The sequence below is a fragment of the Orcinus orca genome, chromosome 11, assembly GCF_937001465.1.
Source record: "Orcinus orca chromosome 11, mOrcOrc1.1, whole genome shotgun sequence".
NCBI classification, from domain to species: domain Eukaryota; kingdom Metazoa; phylum Chordata; class Mammalia; order Artiodactyla; family Delphinidae; genus Orcinus; species Orcinus orca.
In genome coordinates this window covers 18911142-18933770 of record NC_064569.1, presented here as the reverse complement: position 1 = coordinate 18933770, position 22629 = coordinate 18911142, and the positions used below count along the sequence as shown (strand labels likewise).

Genomic DNA, 22629 nt, shown 5'->3' with positions numbered 1-22629 from the left:
ATTTTATTCCATAGTTGTCCATTGTTAGGGACCTTATTTCCACTTCTTGTTCCACCTCCACAATCAGACTTCATTTTATTTCTCTGATTAGCACCTCCTATTTGAGTTGCAGGAGTGAGAGTTGCCTCTGTTGAAAACTACTCCTTTCAATTTTCCTTTCTCTTTTGTAGAATTATAGTAACTGTTTTTTTAAAAAATCTATTTCTGAAGTAATACCTGCCAGAATCTGTTGGCCAATTAAGATGTCTCCCTTCTCAACAAGTTGGTGCCCCCAGATCTCTTCACCATGCCCTTTCCATGCAGTTGAGTTACATCTTCAACTATGGTCTTATATTTTTATGGGTTTTTAAGTGAAAATCTTAAAAACTGAAATTGTATCATTGTAATTGTAAAACATAAAAATGTAAAAACCCATTATTGTCATAGTCTGGCAAACTCTTGTAATGCGTAAGTAAACCTTTTCAGCAGGAGAATTCGAATTAGTTCATCCCTGTGTTACCCTTGACACTTGAGATTGAATCTCTCTTAGAAGCAGGAATTACTGTGGTTGCCTTTTCCTGTTGAAATAGCTTAGCCGGCATTTCTACCAAATTAATGATCAATCTATGTCTTGCAACTCATGGGAATGAAATAATGTCAATTTAAATCTTTTAATTAGTCATTATTCAACATTAGCACCCCTGTGTATTAGGGACAGTGCTGTGTACTTGAGGCACTGTATTGAACAAGAAAATATGTCCTCTGCCTTTATAGAGCTTACAGTTTAGATCAAATTACGAGTTTGTTAATCATGGCATATTTATGTGTGTGAATTCCTATAGGAAGTGAATTAAGACCCCATACTGCTGAGCATGTCAGATCAGTTACATACCTGACTCGACAGAGGTAGCTGCTTGTTTTTCCACATAAAGCAGCATCACTAGACATATTGCCTCATCGTTTTTTTAATACCTACCTTTTTAATCGATTTCTATAATCGCCCAACTTTATCCATAGCCAAAGCATAGTTAGATCAGTAGTTGGTTTGAAATTTTGCTTCACAGTCCCTAACGAAAGACAGAAACACAATATGTATAAATTCTTCTTATAATTTGCACTATCGCTCCCAAAAGGACGACATTTTTTCTCTCTTTAAACTATGCTCCCAACTTCCTAGACCCTAAAAGTATGTGAAATAAATGTAAGACGTGGGGAAGATGAAGGAGAGAGAAAGATAGAAAGGAGCTGGGAGAAAGGAAAGGGGGAAGGAAAAGTAATTCAGCCAGATGCCTTCCGTCAGTCTAAAAGGAGATAGCAGGACCCAAGATGCAGATAATTGGAAACCTGTAGCAGAGATCTGTTTTCTTGAGTACACAAGCCCTATACACATTAACTTGTCTTCACATTTCAAATGACCAACATGCTTGTCTCGACTAGAATGTCTTAATTCTGAAAAGCTGTAATTGGGCAGTGAAAACAATTAGAGGTGTGAAGATAGGGACAAATGTTTTCCAGTCGTATGTACCAAAACACATAATGAAAGTCATTCGTACTGAAACACATTTTAATTGAAGACTTCTAAAAGATTTTTGATTTCTTTACTTTTCTTGGAAGTGTTTCAACATACCCAAGAACTGCGTATGTCAGGTTTCTTGGAAACTCTGGGACGCAGTGTTATTTATAATTGTCATCTCTGGTTAATTATAGCCTGATTGTATATTCAAATAATGTTATCTTTTACCACTCAGCTCTGTTACAGATTAGTGTCATAGGTGAATAAGTAAGCTTCTCAGGTAGGAAGAATCAGAAGAAGACCCTCATACATACATTTGTTTTGTAAAAACCACCTGCTTTGCGTCTTTAACACCCAAATGGCAAATGGCACGGTTTTGACCAGCTGCATACTCAGGTTCTGACCTTACAAGCTTACCTGATAGGAAATCATAAAAACTTCAGTTTTCGTGCTGATCCTACCAGGCAACACTAATACAATAGAGACGCAGTGCACTGCAATGAGGAACAGACCAGAAGTTTCCCTGATCACTTCCCTCACTACCCAATGTAGTTGTCCTAGAAAGATAATGCCCATGCTGTAATACCTGTTAGAAATATTTGTCATGACGTGTATCAGGATATCTAAATACAGTAGCTTCAACAAATACTGATTAGCTTTTAGCCTACAATGAAGTTCAGGAGTAGGAGGTTGGTGGCCTTAGCTCATTAGTTCAGTGATGTCAGGGTTGAAATCACTTGATTATCTGGGCTGTTCCCTTAGAGTCACAAAATGTTGCTGCACCTACAACTATGTCATGAAGGCAGCAGACTCAGAAAGAAGTTATTTTCTCTTCGCTGAAGTTCGGTCTTCACTCACAGAGTCATATTTCACTGCACCCCTCAAGCTGACTTCCATAAACATCTCCTTTGGGTAGAACTGGGTCATTTGCACATCTTCATGACAGTTACTGGTCAAGGAAGAGAGACCACTTTAAATGGATCACAGATTATTTTCTGGGACTGAATTAGAGACCTTATCCTATCTTCCTGAGATCAAAGGATATCTTTTTTTTTAAGAAAGGCAGACCACTACCTGCAGCACCTCATTTGGATGTGTCTCAAGTCTTGGAAGCTTGACTAGCCTACTTTCTTCTAGGAATGGACCTTGAGAACTTGTTTGGAGGGTCTAGCAGGGCAGAACAGCTTCTCATATACCCTCGACCGAAAAAGGGCCCTCCCCTATTGGGGAAGGCCATCCTCTTCCACTGAGCTTACAGCTCCAGGAGGAATGTACATGGATCCATGGGGCAGGAAAGGGGACACCTGTCTAGCCATCCAGATCAGCCAGTCAACCCTGGTGATCAATGGGGTGACAGAGGTCGCAGCCAGATCACCCTCACATTTAAGGGATATCTTAAGACCAAAGGTTATATTGGCAGGGACAAAAAGATAGACCAGAATGGCTACCGGGTAGGAAAAGGCCATCGTCAGCCACGGCTACATTATAAAAATGATACCAAAGCTCTCAAATATTTTCATCATAAAGCTGGTTTGTTTTGATTCCATTTGATGTCATCTATCTAACTACTTTTGCTCTTCTCTGTTGCATGTCTAGGGCCTTATACCTTGTCTGTGTTTCAGAAAGAATTAAATGACATTCAAGAATGTGTACAAGAAAACATTGTTTGGTGCCAGGTTAAATCAATGAATGTATGTTTGTCCACATACTTTCTACATATTAAGGCCAACTTCTGTATTACTTCTTGTATATAAAAAAGATGTCACTCACAAAAATAAACATACAAATATGTGCATGTATTTCTTAAGGTAGAGAATTTATTCATCACACATTAATTGCCTGCCGTGTACCTGAAATCTAAACACTTGCACATGCTATGCCTTCATCAATAACTGCAAATAAGAATAGCTAGGAAAATGTCTTACTTTTCCCTCTGAGGTTCAGTGAAAATTCTTTGCAGATTTCCATAGAATAAGATGAAAATTTGGTGAATAATATGTATATTTTATTTTATTTATTATTATTTTTTTTTTGTGTGGTACGCAGGCCTCTCACTGCCATGGCCTCTCCCGTTGCGGAGCACAGGCTCCGGACGCGCAGGCTCAGCAGCCATGGCTCACGGGCCCAGTCGCTCCGCGGCATGTGGGATCTTCCCGGACCGGGGCACGAACCCGTGTCCCCTGCATCGGCAGGTGGACTCTCAACCACTGCGCCCCCAGGGAAGCCCAATGTGTATATTTTAAATAATGATTTACTCAGTAATGAAACCAGTTTCTCTTTTTGGTGTCGGTCATATTCATAAGAAGTTTTACCACATACATTATAGACGGACTTGTAAACAAAGGTTAATTTTATTACTCTGGCACTTGAAAACTCTTCCAGTACAACCTCCTCTTTACTGCCATTGTCAACCCTTTTCTTTCCCTTTAACAGAGTGCCAAACATGAAATGACAGTGACCAATGTTGACTTCATGCGGATGTTTAATAATGAAAAAAAGTGTGTCAGTCCCAGCATTAGTTACAAATGGCAGTAAGTGTATCGGATGGCAGCCCTGTAATAATTTTACATCCATCATTCTTTCCTGATGCTTCACTGGCCATCTGATGGATGGGGCCAGCAGTGTTAACTCTTCAGAAACTGACACAGTGTATCTACTTCAGCATTATCTAACATATGCTCCTTCTCTTAGATAAGGAGAAGGCATGTGAGGAATTATAAACTACAGGTTTGCTTTGAAAAAGTGAATATGAAGGAACTCATGCCTTTGTATTCAGTGGCAGGTACTACAATTAATTAATGATTTATGGGTGGCTTTTGTAGTTGTTGCCTTTAGCTAAAATGAATTAGAGAAGTCAGATTAGAGCTAGACATTTCAGTGGTAAGAGGAAAAACTCCATGAAGGAGGAAGCTATGTTAGGTAAATCGTTCAGGAGGAAATGAGATAGATCATTGCAACAGTGGGACAAAACAGGAGCTTCTCCTTGTGGGGGGTGTGTGTGTGTGTGAGTGTTTGTCAAACAAAAATGTCCCCAAACTTTTAAATCTTCTGGTTAGAATTTACCTGAGCACAAATTAAAATAACACAAATGGTTAATATTTTCTTTTTATAGAAGTGAATATATATTATTTTTTATCTCTAATGTAATTATTTATTTGGTGATTTTAATTAAAAGATACACAAAATCTGAAGTTGAATATTTGCCTTTTTATTACTGGAGGCTCTCTACTCTAAATATATATGTAAAATGGATAGAGAACTGCTTTCTAGACAGCGGATTATTAGAAAATCTAGACTAGTTTTTTATGTGCAAGTTGGCATTTGATCCTCAGGTTTTCTTTTCTTTTGTTTTTCATTCATAAAACCTTCTTAATACTGAGTGTCTTAGCTAGGGAACACTTCTTATGGGACAGGAGGGGAGAGGAAAACCCCTTAGTGAATATTATCAGCACCGAGCAGCCCGTTTTCAAAGACCATGACAAAAAGGCAAATAGGTATTATGTCATCACCCATCCATCACTCTATATGTCAGCCTTTCAATAATTCCAATCGACATTCTCGACAGGCTGGTGCAAGTTAAAGGGGCTGTTTGTTTCTAGAAATTGAGTATAGGCTGTCTATAGCCTTTTGTTCCAGATGGTTTTCTTCTGTGTCTTTTCATTTCTTTCTTTTTCTTTCTTTTCTTTTTGGGGGTATTTAATTGAAATACATGCCGAGTTTGCAGACTGCAAAGATCAGAGCTGTTTTCGTCCAGCAGTGGTAACTATGCATTAAACATTTTGATTTGTTTGAGCTTGAAGTTTAGTCCTTTTTTGCCATTTGCTTCATGGAGTTTGTGTATATTTACAGCCTCTGCATTTAATGGCCACATGCCTTATTTTCACAGATGGCCAGTGGAAGACTTTTTCTTTCTCTTAGTATAGCCTGCTTTCAGTTTTGCTACATTTGTCACAGTGCCACTACTTGCAGCTAGCAAGTGCCCACGCTTGGTGGGGAGCAATTATGGTGTGAGTTTTTAAGGAGCTTTTTAAAGGGTTTTTTTTTTTTCCAGTAAACTTTTTATGGTTTAATTTTCAAGCCTAGAAAAGCTGTGCATGTTTTCAAACAGAGAGTCTTGTGTTCTTTACATCATTCTGGTAGAGGGGTTAGTGCAGGATGGTCCAATAAAATGAGACACACAGGGCATGCCAAATTGGGTTTCAGATAGACACCCACAGGCCTCTCTGATGATTGAAATTGTCTGTTCATTTAAAGATATGAGGATAGGCTCACAATAGTATTCCTGAAAAAAAACGAGTTTGAAAACACCGTATGGAGAATGATCTAGATATTTTTAAAGTACATTTCCATGGTACATAGATAAAAGACTAGAAGAAGAATAAACAATCATTTTGCCAAGGTGATGGGGTTGGAAATTTACATGTCCCCACATTCCTGATTTTTTCAAATTTTCTGTAAGTAAAATAAGAATCACTTTTGTTGTTGGACCACAAGTGTTATTTTTGAAAACCTGGTCTACTAAGAATGATCTTTCCTTCCCTTCTCCCTTGCTCCCTTCTTCATCCCCAGGATCAAATAGCTGTCTTCAAGACACTTAAACATTAAGGCACTGAAATAATCAAAGAGCCATTTGTTTTTCAATTATCCTCATACTTAGTAGATGTATTGTATTCTCTATTGTCATTTATTGCAAGTGACTTTAACAATATGGATTTAAAATTATGAGGAAAATATTCTGAATTTAACATTTATTTCAAAGGGCCTCATTGAGTCTTTCCACTTATACCTTTTCTGTTTTACAAATGAGAAACACTTGTTTATGAGTATAGGAGTAAAAATAGGAGTAATAATAGCTATTGATATCTAGTTTGTATCTTACCTTTTTCAACTGCTTTCACATCAAATTTCAGTTCTGTACAGTATTATAAGCAGAAACGTATTCATATCTTTGTTTTAAAAATAAAAACCTTGAGGTATGACATTATTATAGGAATTCGAGTGGTAGATCAGTTTCTAAACCTAGGTCCTCTTGTTCAAATTTCAGTCTTTGTTTTAAAAATAAAAACCTTGAGATATGACATTATTATAGGAATTCGAGTGGTAGATCAGTTTTTAAACCCAGGTCCTCTTGTTCAAATTTCAGTCTCTTTTCTAATGGGCCATGCTGAAGATGTTCAAGAAAGTAACTCAGTGCCTGTTTGATTAGATTGTACCCCAGCGTTGGCCATGTGTATCATTTAGTACATTTTTGAGGATTTATCACACACACACACACACACAAATCCTTTAATCAATCAGCATCTCCATCATTTGTGTATCTTTTTTCCAACTCTTTGTTTTTCCTGTTTCTGCTCCCTTTCTAGGTCTTCCTTTCTTCACCACGCACCAGCCCCCTTCATTAGAGAATGAGCCGGGAAACAGAAAGAATATGTTCCATCTTATTTATTTTGCTTCTCATAGCAGCTCTCCTAAAACATGTGAAGTTTTAGCTGTTCATTAAAATGATATTTTAAATATCTATTCTACGCTAAATTTTTTCCCCTAAAACTACCATGGATGATTGAAAAGCAAACTATAACCCCGCTCTGCCTCTGTCTATTCGTCAGACCCAGCATTTCGGAACCAAACCATTTCTCTTTAAAACAGTGCAAGTATATTTATTTAACTGAGGTAACTACTGGCTACTGAGGCTGCATTTATAAGAATACGTACAGTTTTACAGCTTTTATTCTATGAAAAGGAAAAATTAAAGAGCAAAGGTCTATACGTTTCTGTAGCTCACTGAGTGACCCATTGTTTATAGAACAGTTATCATCAGACAACATTCCAGTTGTGTGTTTACATCTGTGCAGCCCTCCCACCTACCGGACACCCTGTGTAGGTTGTGAATTCTATTATTTTACTTAGTTGGCCTCCTATTTTTCTCACATTAAGCCTTCTGATTTGACTTGGTGTGCACAGTATCTGTATCTGCCCTGGTTTGAAATAAAGTCATGTTTTTAGACTTTGGCTGAATGCTGAACACATACACAGACACTTGAAAACTCAGGTCTTAGTTTTTTCCTCTCCTGCCTTCCCTCTTCCACATGTACAGACCATAAGCACCCCTGGGACAAGTCAGCAAGGACCAATATTTTACCATGATATTATTCATGTGTACCCTCTTTGTGAATGATTTCTTTCCTACGGATTCCTTTGAGTGGCTCTTCGGTTCATTACCCCACACACTCAATGACTTCTTCCTCTCCATGGCAGTCATGTTGAATTTGGACATATGACTGCGTGTTTCACAATGCACTTAGAATCTGTAAATCTGAGTATTATTGGACAGTCCCTTCACAAAATGTATTTCAATAATCATATTTTTTGAGTTTTGTTTCATAATTTGAAATAATCTTCCTTGAATTTAAGAAAATGATGATAGAATTCTCAATTATAAATGGAGTACCTTTACATTTTGAAACATAATTAACAGCTTCTGAGGAAACTATCATCATGGATAGAGAAACATGTATAGCTGTATACATTTGTCAAAATATTTTTGTTTTGTTTGAGCAACTCCAGTCAAGTGGAACATAGAATTGAAAGAAAATGTAAAGGGCCTTTAATTCAACATATCATCTGATGTTGAATTGCCAGGCAGGTAGTCATATGACCAATACTTGAAAACCTCTAGGGAAGTGAAATTTTTTGCATCCTAAGACAGCCCACTCAATGGAGAGACAACTCTTTTATATAACTCTTCCTTCAGTGGTTCGTTATCTTTCACTTGATAACTTACAACCATTGGTCAGTATTCTGTCTCTTTACTACATATGACCAAATCCTCTCTTTTTCACAAATAAGAGGTCTTGATTCTTTTTAAACATGGAGATTCTTAAGATATTTAAAGACAGAGATTGTCGATCTCCTCTTCAACTCTCTCTTGCAAGGTCCTGTGCAATTTCTCCATGAAGACAACAAGGATATTGATAGGAACATAACCCAAAGCTGAGTTAAGTCCAAAACATTATGGCCATGGTCTGCATTCCAGTTTTTGCAGAAAAAGAAACTAGACCATTACAACATAGTTTTTCTTAATGAATCCATACTAGCTTCTTGTTGTATCACGTCCTGTACTAAGTGCTCTTAACTAATCCTATAACAATCAGTTCTGTCTTTTCTGGAACATACATTAAGTGCTCAAGTCATTGTTCCACAAATTCTCTCTTTATTCATGAAAACTCAGAATTAGTTATTTATGTACAATTCCTAATATTTCTCCCACTTTAAAATCAGTTCTTTAAAAATCATAAATAGGGATTCATCAATTTTATCCACAAGTCATTTTACTATCTTAGAAATGTATTCATCCAGATTAAGACTTGAATTCATAGAAGCTGTGTGTTTCCTTCAAAGCAATTCTATCTTCAGCTTTGTAATACTTCTTAAGAAAACTTGATCTGCCAATACAGTTCACTTTGACCAGATTGCCTGATGAAACTAAGTTTCTATGAAATTTAGCAAGAATTATACTTCAAGAAACATTTCATGAAGCTGGCTACCAAAGTTCACAAAAGGAAATTAGATTGTGGAAACAAAATTATGGGTTCTAATTTATTATTTTCTCCACTAGGGGTATCTCTGAATTTAGAAGGGGAAAAAAAATCAGGATTAGGTAAGGATTTTTTTATAGTTGACTAAACCACAAGACACTTATGGACTTTTCCAACCCCTTAGCTCATATATCCATATGATTATCTGATGGAGAAAATGAATGGAAAAATATTCCTGAAGGATACTAGATTTCAGAGTACCAAAGTGTCTGAGAAACTCACATTTGACCAGAATAAAATTAGTAAAAGATTTCTTCAGATTGCATTTTTGTTGGCGTTGGAGAGAAATGTATGTGTGTATGTGTGTGTGTATTTGTACATAATTTATTGTAAATCTTTTACAACAAAGCTTTCTTTCCCATTTGTGCAGTTAGATTACGTGGGTGGATGCTTATTTTTTAGAAAATGGCAATCTCAGTAAGCAAGGGTGAAACCAAGAGATTGAAGGGGATCTCAGACACACGCATTGTTTTTTATGTTCTACTTAAGCTGATGAAAAAATTCTCCAACCGATAAATCGTTATGACATTATAAATAATCTTTCATCTTCTTTGGTGGTCTGTGAGGGTCACATAATTGGAGGGTTAAAAACCTTTTTTGTTTCTTTTTTCTTCCTGTGTCATTAGTATAGAAGGAGATCATAAAAAAGGTCAGCCAGAAGGGGTTTAACTGTTACTGAGTCAACATTTGACAGTCACACTCTATTCTGTCATTTCATGCATGTGCTTTTTATGAGTTTTATAGCTTTGTGAGCTTTATTTCAGGGATGTCCATTATCATAGCCGATCCACAGCCCATCTCTTTCTTTGTGTATGTGTGTCTGATGGTGAGCAAAGCTTGTCACTTATATAAATCCCAATTTCAAGGAGTAATAGAGGAACCATGTACTCATGCAGTTTAGGCTTAGGTAACTAAGGAAATATCTACTTCCTCTAGAGCACAGTTTGTGTGGTTTTTTTGTTTTGACTCTATGAAATATCGACAAACAATGTGCCTTTTGAGCCTTTACAAACACAGTGAATTTTTAGTTGTTTTCTATATAGTTGAAGTAATGGAATAAGAGAAGTTTCAACTTAAATATGTACTAGACTTATATTATAGGGCTATAAACCATCAGGCCTGAGAATCAAATGGAAAATAAAAAAGATTAAATACATTGTCAGGGATGATGCGCAAGAGGAAAGAAAAAATCCCAACAACTTTTAGAGTTGTTACAAACATTCTCCTTTTTAATGCACATTTGTCCACTACTCTGGCTGTAGACAATAAAGGATCATAACCACAGCAGGATACTTAATACTCATATTGAAATAACTATTCCTGTAATTCTTATATTTTAGGAAGAATCTTTATCTTTTTCATTTCCCCTATTTACTTTTTCCCTAATATTAAAAGCATATCTTTTTCATTTTTTAAACTAATGAGAATCTGTCATATATTACAGCACCATTTTACAAATTAGGATTCTGAAACTCAGGGAGGTTAATTGATTTGTCTAAAGTAGTATAGCTAATATATATGGCAGCGTTTGGTTAAAATGTCATGTTCCTGATCCCAAAGCCATTATTTTCTATATGGGTTATTTTCTCTATTTTCAAATATGTTCTTTTCCCACTGATCCCTATAGCCTTTTGCCATTCAGAACGTTGTTTGCTTAGAAAGCACTGATCTTTACTGACCACTTCTAATCAGCTAATTACCCACATCTCTTTAGATATTTCTTGGCTCTCCTTGTTGATTCCCACCGTAGTCTGGTGTCATGTGCAAACAATACACGTGCTGTTTTCCATTATTCAAGTCATTGGATGAGCCACAGAGCCCAAAACCAGCTGCCAAATTCCCTAAGTGAATATTAACACATTAATAATCATTATATGAATGTTGAGTTTTAGAGTTATTCATTTTACCCCAAGAAACTATATTGTCTAAAACTTTCCTTTCTTCTGTAGATCAGATACAATTCACTTGAATATTTCTTCAAGTCAACATAGGATCAGAAAGTTTTTCAAGTTAAGACAAACTTTACCTTAAGTTTCTTCTTGATCTTAGTAAACCTACAGAGTTGTACAAGGTTTGATTAGCCAGATAGGACTCATCTTTCCAAAGGAATTCTAGTTGTTATCCAATAGCTGGTTTTTATCCAATAGAAAGCATACAGGTCGTCTTGTTTGGTCCTTATTTGTAAATCCTCAGGACTATTTCATTTTGACTACTTTGTAGTTATTAATCTGTTTGCACCCTGTACTCTGATGTTCCTCAGGGCAGTTCAGAATTTTGGCCAATATTTCTTTAAGTGTGTTTTTTGTTTGTTTGTTTGTTTTATTTCTAATAGGAAAAAAGTAGAAGAGAGAAAGATGAATGAATCTTATAAGTTTCAGGGCAGTGTTTGGATAGTATTGAGAAGGCAGAAAAGTATAAGTGCTATACTGGATTTATGTTCAAGAACACTGGTCTTAGACTGGAGGCATGTGGTGGTCTTTTTCTGTAAAAATTCTTGACTAATGTGCTCTTTATCAGAACCAGTTGGAACTAAGGGTATAAGTTTGGTAAAAATTATCACCTGTGCCCATCAACATATTTTTCTATTTCCATAAACTCAGTTTCTTTGGTGTTTCTTATTTCCAGCATCTTCCCATTTACCACCTTCCTACCTGACATTTACTGCCGTCATTTTGTTTCAGCAGTCTCTATTTAGAAAGGATTAATTTAATTATGAGAACTTTGAGAATCACCTTTTTTCAGTAATATTCACACATTTGAAAAGAGGCTTTGGAAAGGGAACTATTTAACCCAGTGTACAGAATCAGAAACGGTTGAGTTTTAGACATGAGAGTGCGTAGTTGGACTCTTTGCGAAGGGGACGGCCAGGAACGGATGGGATTAGAAGTAGTAGGATGAAAGGAATCTTCCCAGTGTACCAGCATTTGTGCTTTGTAACATTTGGCTGACTTTCCTCCTATATTCCTGAATAGATTGAATTTAAACTTTTGAAGGCTATTCTTAAATCCAACTCATTCTTTTGGTAGTTCAGTATATTATCTAGAATCCTATTCACACATAGATTTATATCTACCTATATACATAAGAACTAAATATGAACTTTTACAATGGGATCAATATTCATATGGAATTGTATAGCTAGTTATTTACTATATAACCACTGTATTTTATATATATATATATATATATATATATATATATATATATATATATATATATATACCATATATTTACCATATAACCATTTGGGTTTTATGATATACCCCTTACCTCAGTTCCTCTGTCTTCTGAATTTATTGTCAGCAAGAGTTTCTAAATTGTGGCAGTATTACCATTTTGATTTACATGCTACTGTAAGGTGTTTTAATTAAAGGCACAACACACCTTCTTCAGGTCCTCCAATCACTTCTCATTTACCCTGTTCACATGACTGAGAATTAGCTTAAATGACTATACAAAAGGTCACAAAAGAAGTGCAGCTGACTGTGTTTACTTCCACTGTCTCCTACTGACATCCTCTTAAGAAGTATCATAAATTCCACTTTTGGGTAGCTAATTGAATCATTTTATTATACTCTGTGCTTTAGAGGTAGATGATTAGAGGTTACTTATTATAAAAACTACTTGTGACTTTCCAGCTCATCCTTTGCTAATTTTAGCTACTTGGTAAGATGGTGCAAGGTCCATACAGCTGAATGCAGAATCTTCAGAGTCACTTAACATTTCATTTTTTCTACTCCGACTGCCTTCATTTTGCTGTTTCTTCTTGAAAGACTTTACTTCAAAATAGAAAATATGTAGCATTATTGCCCCATACACTTTTAAATAAAAACCTGAGAGGTGATCCATGCCCAGTACATTCCCCAAAGATAGTACAGTAAAGTATTCATTGACCTGGGGACTCTCAGATTATGTTGATGGAATGTGGTTTTTTTTTTTTTTAATGTAACTGTCTTCTATTTTAACAGCTACATTTACTCTAAAAACAGTCTGTTAAGCTGGTGTCCTTGGTGCTCCTGGGCTCAGCTGAATATATACAGCAGACTCTCTCAGCAAAAGAAATGTAGAACATGTAAAGCAGATGAAAATACCAGTTTCATACACAAAACAAAATTGGGTGAGGTTCTACAGTTTTAAATATATAATTTATTTCAACTTTAGTACTATATAATCTTATAGAACTAAAGTTGGTATAAACTGTTTTGTTTTCAGTTTCTCTACTGTATTTTATACTGATTGACAATTTAAAATATTTTTTCTATTAAATCGTATATCAGACTTTGATGAAGAGAGACATGGATTCCAAGGCCTCTAAATTAAGAGAATTTTTCATCTAGTATGTATAGTTGAAATACTGTCAGAGATTTATAGAGGTAAAGTATATACTGTATGAAGAATTTCAGTACCCTTTACCTGTAATACAATTATCTTAAATAGTTGATTATTTTTTGTGAACCTTTTTTTGGCCGTACGCGGGCCTCTCAGCGCTGTGGCCTCTCCCGTTGCGGAGCACAGGCTCCAGACGCGCAGGCTCAGCGGCCATGGCTCACGGGCCCAGCCGCTCCGCGGCATGTGGGATCTTCCCAGACCAGGGCAGGAACCCGTGTCCCCTGCATCGGCAGGCGGACTCTCAACCACTGCGCCACCAGGGAAGCCCTCTGTGAACTTTTTATTGTGTCGGTAGCTGTTCCGCAGCTACTGATTCATTTGTGTAACTCGTGACTGTGTTCCTCAGAAGATGAGGTGCATGATTACCAAGAAACATGAGCAAATTTTATGAAATCCAATAGGTGCTTTTCTTAAAGCTGCTTTGGAACCTCATCATCCTCAGAGCAATGATGGAAAGTTCTAGAGAGAGTTGTAAACCTTTTATTGTATGCTTTTCTGTTCTTAAAATCACCCAATTACTTAATCTGGAAATAGCTTAAAATCTCATGTGGTGTAGATTAAGCATTATATTTTTCTTGAAAATAATTTACTTTGTAATGCCATGTTCTCCATGAATTCAGATCATGCACTGCATGCTTTCAAATGACTTGATGTCTTTGCAGATCTAATTTTGGTATATTTGTATCTCAGATAATTCTCCAACTCAATATTTTGGCTTAGCAATCCAAATCAAATCGTGGTCCAAGTAGCAGGCACTCACATTGAATGTACAGAGACTTGACAAGCAATTAACAATGAATATTGAAACGTCTTCATTACCCTTGCATGAGGAATGCAGATGGCATTTAGGGAGATGGCAACCCAAGGGCACTACTGTGAATTATGTTTCAATCATTTGGTCACCTGACTATTGGAAGACTTTCTCTGGGCCTCATGCCACTTCTATACTTTTCCTGTCTGGCTAAAAATAAAGCTGGCATTCCAAATGTTGTAAAACAGGTTGCTTCCATGAAATTTCTATGCACATTTTGTGATTTGGGAAGGTTGTCTCCAAGGATCCCAGCATCCATCCTTTAGGCTTAGCAAACCCAAATGCCAAGACTGTATAGGGGATTCTGCGAATCAGAGTGCCTTCAAACATCCTGCTGATCATTGGCTTCAGTTACCTCAGTTATAACGTGCTGAATGTGCAAAGGTGAATAAATCAGCATCCCTCCCTTCCAGGAGCTAATGTGTTATATATAGCCCAAGGAAAAAAATGTCTTTGAATAATTATAATTTCCAGATTGAGATCTCATTATAAATTTCTTTTTTAAAGGAAAAAACAACACTGGAGAGTCTGACTCAGCAACTGGCAGTTAAACAGAATGAAGAAGGAAAATTTAGCCATGCCATGATGGATTTCAATATGAGTGGAGATTCTGATGGTTTGTGAAATTTTTCGTATATATTCCAGTAGTGTGCAGAAGTGTCTGTTTAATACCAATTAAAACTACTAAAAAATATACAAGACAGCCACCTCATACCTGATCATTACAGTAAGAGTTCACATGTACTGAGTGGTTCCCACCTGCCCAATGCTCTGCTGAGTGCTATGCGTAAATCATCTCTTTACTCCCCAGTACAACCTGTGACATAAGAACTCTTACAGATATAGAGATTAGCCCTTAGGAATTTTGAGTCATATTTTCCAAGACTACAGGGCTGTAAGCACCAAAGGCAGGTCTTGGATTCAAGATGGCATGATTCTAAAGCAAATGCTCTCAATCATCATCGTCCCTGTCTCTCACTTCCCTATTTCTTACACCTGAAACAAACTTTTCAAAAATGTTTTTCTATAAGCACGTTTTGAGGTTTTCATTTGTCAAACCCTGACCAGAATACATGGCTCAGAGGACATTTTCAGGATAGTTTCTTGCATCTGGGACCCTTTCCCTCTTATACTATCTACCATACAGTCAGGTGCCCTGCCTACCCTCTGTAACCCAAATAGAGCTCCAGCGGTACAGTCTCATGCTTCCCTCACATGCCTTGAGACTTCTGTTGTCTGCGTCATCTTTGAACGTTCTAAACATCCACAGGGACAACCAAATAAATTGATGCTCTAATTCTAATAGCACAGCAAAGAGGGAAAAAGAAGAAAGTGCTTTTCCTCTTACACTGAGCCCCGACTGGGACCCTCTCTCCAGTGTCAGGTGACATACATGCATTTCAAGAGCATGGTCCTCAACTTTGTTACCATGGCAGAAGCTCCCTGCATACAGAAAAAGACTGAACCAGGGCAAACCAGTGAGCAGCCAAGGGGCTAGCCAAACTTGAGCATTTAACCAGATAATTCTGTCGAGACCAAATTTTAGTGAATTGGATATCCAAGAAAAGTCTGTGTTTTTCTAGCCTATTGTATCCAGATGTTTCCTTCTCTTTTCTGCTTTGCTTGGCTAAGATAAACCTGGTCTAAGTACATACAGAGAGCTTGTTTAGCTTTGATGAAATCACATAATGTTCATTTTATTGCTTATGTTGCTGTAAGGTGTAAGAACAAGAAAAAGCAGCTGTGCAAATGATCATTTGCCAGCTACAAACCCATTTTAGGAAGATGTCACCATATATTAGCACTCATTTTTGTCAATAAAAAGACAATTACTGGTAATAACACATTTCATAAATTTTAAGTTGTATCAGCGTGATAAAATATACCCACGGTAATCAGCATTAAAACATCAAAATTGTTGTTGCTGTTATTTGTTATATTCAGTCATGCTCATATGCAAAATATTTTCCAATCTTCATCAGACCAAAGAGCATACTATGAAAGAGAAATAATAAGAAATTCCAAATAAGCTGTGTTTTTTGTTTGCTGCTACAGAGGTCTTCAAGTCTGGGTAATTTTGTTTGATTCCTGTTCCTTCAAATTAAGAAAGGAAAAGGAGGATGAAGGAAGAAAAGAAGAGCAGTGCTCTAGAAAAATCCCAAAATATTTGAAATTTTTACATGCTAACAGAATAGATCTCGTTCATCTTTTGTAAATCCTGGAGAACATAGTGCCGGAGTTATATGTTTTGCTTCTCCTTATTTTCTTTGCCTAAATTCAAGTATCTCTGGAAGCAGTTTAATCTGCTGAAGCCACTCTACAAAGTCAGATAAAGCCTAGAGGAGTGCCTGAAGCTCCCCAAGGTTCCAGTGTGACACTTGGTCATGTTTTATCATCCTGAGTCTTGCTGTTTGGAATGTAATTATCAATGGATCTCTTTGGATAACTTAGATGTTAGTGGGAAAATTCAGGGAAATGAACATTTTTTTTTTCACCTTAAATATGTGACTGTAGACTTCGTAAGAAACCATAGAATGTAACCATTTGTTTGTTCTTTTCCTACCATTTTCAAGTATGTTTTGGGAACCAGACTATCATTGCTGCGTCAGCATATTTCATGCATGTATTAGCACATAATTTCAAAGAAAAGCCAAACACATTATAGGAGATATCTATATTGTATTTTAACCTTAAACATTTATTTAGCAGTGTTTTTATATACCCTCAGAGAGAGAAAAAGTATGCTATGTTCTGTCAGTCTTCAGGTAGCAGAGACACATCCTTACCTGTAGTCATCCATTCTGCTGAACAGTTTGGTGTTTCACAATTTTGTAAGCTTTTTGACCTAATATTTCTACAGTACCGGCATGCCTGTTGACCTAACCCAACTATTCTCTTTCCAATTTGTATCAAAGATCACATATTCAAGTTTCTCGTGTGCTCTTGAAAGTAAATGGTTAAACAGTCCATAGTCCATTGAAAGAAAGGAAAAATATGTTAGAAATGGACTTAAAAATACAAATAACAACATTTGACACCTCAAGGCTTATCACAGAACCTTCATAAACAAGCATCTGGCTCAAGAACTAGAAGTACCATTATTTGATGTGCTTTTGATCTTCAGATATTTTAATAGGCTGAAAAACAATAATGCAAGGAAGGGAATTGCCATAAGTCTTAACACTAACGTGAAGCAATGTTCCCTGTTTTTAGGAAGTGCTGGAGTCTCAGAATCAAGAATTTATAGAGAATCCAGGGGGCGTGGTAGCAATGAACCCCACATAAAGCGTCCAATGAATGCCTTCATGGTGTGGGCTAAAGATGAACGAAGGAAAATCCTTCAGGCCTTTCCTGACATGCACAATTCCAACATCAGCAAGATACTGGGTAAGAAAAGTATTAAGGGTTAAGTGCTGTGTGAACTACAGGTACAGTTTTGTTTTCTGCATTTGTTGAAAGAGACTGGGTTTGGAAGCCAGGCAGCTCATGTTTTCTACTTATCTAAAAATTAGGTACCTCTTATTGAGCCTTTTCTTCTGACCATGAAGCATTCCACATTTATCAAGAAATTGTGCCCAGATTCTGATTTAGATGTGTGTTCCTACACTAGTTGTTGTAATATTTCCTCTTCTTCAAAAATTTAAAATATTTATATTAAGACTAGGAAAAAAAGCTCTTTTCACACAAGCCACTCAGTATTGGTATTGACCTTATTTGTTCTTTTCCTTTGTAAACACTATAGAATTCGTCATGTCATGGGGGTGAGGGTGGAGGTGGAGATGATGTCTGTTCTAATACTATAATTGAAAATCAGTTTAGATTGTCAGGACACAAGAAGACGTTTGGGTGTACATTTTTTAATTTTTACTTTTAGTATCCTTACGCGTATTTTCAGTATCATATAAAAAGGGACTTTCCCTGCTATTGCAGCTTTCAGCTTAACAGATGACAAAAGTACATATTTACCCAACATACATAGACACTGAAGCACACAGCAAAGATGGTTGAAAGGAAAGAGTACTGATTATAAAGAGACCTATTATACACCAATTTAAGTCCCAGAAAGAAGGAAGGGAAGAGGCCATTTCTTTGGTGCTGTTCTCTTGACATCATTACCATCATCAATGTCATCCTCACCATCATCTTTACCTTCAAAAGCATGGTGTCCAGGTTCTTGACAACCTGAGCAAGTTTTTATTTTCTCTGACTTCTAAGAGCTAAATAAAAAAATTAGAAGAAGAACACTTAACTCTATCAGCACATTTTGTCTTTGACAAATAAGCAACAAAATTTGTTGAAGTTATTAAAGCTTTGTTAAAATCCATAGTGCACTTGGAATTACACGTAGCTAATGTAGTTTGCCTTTTGATTCTTTACATTAAGGAACCGATCATCTGAAAGTGGTTACTAAACATGTACATGCGTTTTTATGATCCCATATTTTCAACAACGGTAATAGGGTGCCTCCCAGTCCACAGTGTACATTTGTAATGAAACAAAAACAAACAAAAACCATTAACTACTTAAACTTGTGTCTCAATTTTCATCTAAATGATTTTGAGCTCTTTAGATGAAGGTTACCTCAAAAGATATGAACATGTGAAGCTTTATATGTATATAGAAAACATGAATATTTATGCACAAATATGTATGAATATTTATGTATAAATATATATCCAAATATAATAAAAAACTGAAACTGATCAAAAGAAAATGCATATTTTTTGCATCTCTACCATCTCTGATCTATTTTTCTTTTTTTGAAAACATTCTACCTTCCATATGAATTTTTCGCTTAAAAAAATACCATATCTGTTTCGTTTGGAAAAACTCAAGAAAAGAATAAAATACTTGATGTAAGCTTATTTCATATTTTAATATATCAGTTATTATCAAATTAGAAATCCCCAAATGCCAAAAAAACACTAAAAACTAAGATTGTTTAACGTGTCTTTATATCATTCATTTATGTGTCTGAATACTAAAAAAATAATAATCACTGATTAAAACCTTACTCTAAGTATGAGAGAAATACCAGTGAAATATTTTAGGAAATAGAGCAAAAGCCTTCATGGGAAAGAGATGACTGGCTAAAAGAATTCCTTTCTGGTTTGAAGGAGAGAATATTAGAATGACTATATGATTATATCATAATAGGCTGCATGAAAGAGAATGCTGCCTAGCTTAAGATTTTTCAATGAAATTATATTAATTAAAGATATAGCAGGAAAAAAAAAAACCCACCGAGGTGTCTTGGGCCTCAATATTTAGTCATAGCGTCAAATAAATAAGTGATCTTCAAATACCCACAAGATCATTCTAAATGGCTCATTTCATATAAAAGTACAAAGAAAGCTTGATGTTTTCCCTTTTACTAATTGTTTTGGATAACAGCCTCTGACAGCATGCCACTAATTCATTCTGCTTAAAACAGGCGCTTGAGCTGGGTTGACATTTTACGTAGTCTCCGGAGATCCTAGTTGACATTTTAAAGGGCTTCTAAGCATTTTATAATACCCTAAAATCTGGTTTTAATAAGCCATTCTGCTGAAATTGTTAACATAAGGAATCACCTTTTACCGTTTGGCGCTAGATCAGGGGACGGGGGACATCTTTTTCTGATTAGGTATACAGTAGTTAGAGTAAAATGTGCAAACTCATTACAGACCCCGTGGAGATGACACTGTTGCCCAGCTCAAACTCTTCATTTTTAGTGTGTTGCCAGACTTAGAAAGGAAAAGAGTACTTTCAAGACTGAGATTTTTTTTCTCATTTTGAACATCAAATATTTTAGATTGAATCTTCTTTTTTGTCATCAGGAGGAATATCTGAATGTACTTAATTCTTTTTTCATCGTTGAAGGCTTATCTTTTGAAAACAGCAGGGAACTTTTACTCCCTGTACATGGTCCAGGGTGAGCAGCCAGCCACACCCAAATCAAGGAGATGTTTTCATCTCTTTTGAAGGTATCTAAAATTCTGCCCTCCCATCCTCATCTAGTGAGTTTCAGGGGGTTACACTGCAGCTACAAACGGTGGTTGGTGTACCTGCAAAGCCATTGAAACCAAAACCAAACTGTCATTTGGTTATCCCCATTCGAAAGCTATTATTAAAAAATGATAGCTGCCTTTGCCACCAAACTGAACCACTGTTCTCTTCGGTCGTATAATGGAGTAGTTAGCTTAAGCATTAACTGGGTCAAATTGGCCCTTAATTCTTAATTTTGAAAAGACATGTAACAGTGATATGGCCATATTTTTCAATATAGCTTAGAATTCAGTGATACTTCCAGAGAAATTATATTATCAAGTTTCAAAATATTTTGATTCCAGTTCATACCACAGTTAGAGGCCAACTTATTTGAGAATTTACACACATCTTTTACTATCCTTTTTTTCTCTGCGTTTTAGCCAGAACAACTTTAGGTTCCTCTACTCCCCCTTCCCACTACAAAGCCTTGACCATTCTATTCTTCCTCCATAGGCTGCTCTTGTTTTTTCAATCCCTCTAGGAGTCATTTTTGCAGCGATGCCTTCCTGACCTACAGAAGATTGATCTCACCTCCTTATCATATGTTCTCATAGCTTCCTGTACTTTCCACAATTAAAATTATACATTTTGCAATTACGTATTTAACGTATTTCTTCTCGGCTGGAATATAAGCTCCAAGAAGATAGGAACCGTAACAACTCACTGCTGCATATCTAGTGATGAATACAGCATCATGCACATGGTAGGAAATCTAAACATAGCTCTTACATTCCAAGGCATGTTTCTATGAGGCATAAACATTCCCTTTCCTTAGTGAAAAATATTCTTTTTTGAGCTGATAGAACATTTAGACTTAGGGAAGAATCCTTGGCAATTCCTATTCTAACTGAGAATGCTAGTTTCTTTGTTTTATTTGGTGGTAAACATAGTTAGTGAATTTCAAGTCAACCATCCTTGATCCACTGTTTGATTTCTTTAATTATTCAGTAAGTTATTCTGATAAGTTCACTTTTCCACTTCCTATTCTGAGGGTCAAAATTCTGGTATACATACATATAAGAAACTCCACAAGAAGAATTGATCTAGTTCAATAGTATTATAGGTTTACTTGTGTTTATAATTACCCTGAGAACGACATAATGATTTTCAGGTTCCTCTAGAAAATAATGTTGAATAATAAAGAGTTTGAGATTGTACTTACAAATGATACGGCCTGACCAGCTAACTAAATGTTGGACACTGTATTTAAATACAAGTTTGAGGAAGGAGTAGAAAAATTGTTATTATTTGAACTGTAACCCGAGTTTCTGTTGTAAATATAATGAAATCATATTGGCTGCCTAGATTGGAAAAAATCTGTTTATAAATCTTTGTAACACCTACATGGATATACCCACCCAAGCAACATCTGTTCCAATAGGAAAGAATTCTAAGGGAGGAGATGTTGTCCCTTTCTCTGCATTCGTTTAATAAATATAACAGCCCATATTGAGGAATTCTGTACATTTGTAGGAAAGTACTATTCATTAGTGAGCTATTTGCATTTGAGATGTGGAGTTACGGTTAAGTAATGAATTCATTCAAAAGGTTTACGATCTTGCTTAGGTAAAGGCAGCAGTGCCGGTACATATTTGCTAGGCATCTCCTAATTCCAGTTATTTTGGTCTTTGTGCATTTGGGTAGAGTTGAGCTGAGTACTTGCAGATAAACATCTGCAAATAGATTTTTCTCACATTCTTAATAAAAAATAAACATTACTACTACTACTACTTCTGTTACTACTGCACATAGCCATACTGATAGAATCAAAGCTTTAAATCACATCTATATTGAGAATAAGCATAAACTATTTTTAATTAAGCTTCCAATAGTTGTTTTTTTGCAATCCTACTTGAATCCAAACCAAAATTAAAAGTGAAAAGAAAGGGAAAACCAATTTGGGCTAACATTACTAACGCATACTCTATCACAGGAAGTGACATTTTTATATATTATTGAAAGTGATTTATTAAGAGAAAAATGTTACTGAACACATACTTATTATTGTGAGTTTTGATTTCTGCTAGATCCTATATAGTAGATGGGTATAGGTATGTAAGGATACATGTTGTACCACAATTTCAATTTCAATTCTGACTAAGTCTGAGTTAGTGATCCACAAGTTAATAGTTGTGTGACCTTGGGTAAGTTACTTCATCTATTTGAACTTCAATTTTTTAATCTTTAGAAATAGGTATAAATGTTGTCTGCTTACGAGATTATGGTGAAAGGTAAAAATGAAACAACTTATGTAAAGGTTTTAGTACGGTATCTAGCTCACAGTAGTTACCCAGTGCATGTTCATTAATGTA

General features: G+C 36.0%; 1 protein-coding gene across 12 annotated transcripts in view; it reads left to right on the top strand.

Annotated features, from left to right (window-relative positions):
• Nucleotides 1-22629, top strand: part of SOX5 (SRY-box transcription factor 5) — a 992020-nt gene that overhangs the window by 961992 nt on the left and 7399 nt on the right. For all 12 annotated transcript variants that reach the window (XM_033430324.2, XM_033430322.2, XM_033430323.2 and 9 more), the window contains 2 exons: nt 14795-14903; nt 17501-17674. In XM_033430324.2, coding sequence (XP_033286215.1) covers nt 14795-14903; nt 17501-17674 — 283 coding nt within the window. The remainder of the gene's footprint in view (nt 1-14794; nt 14904-17500; nt 17675-22629) is intronic.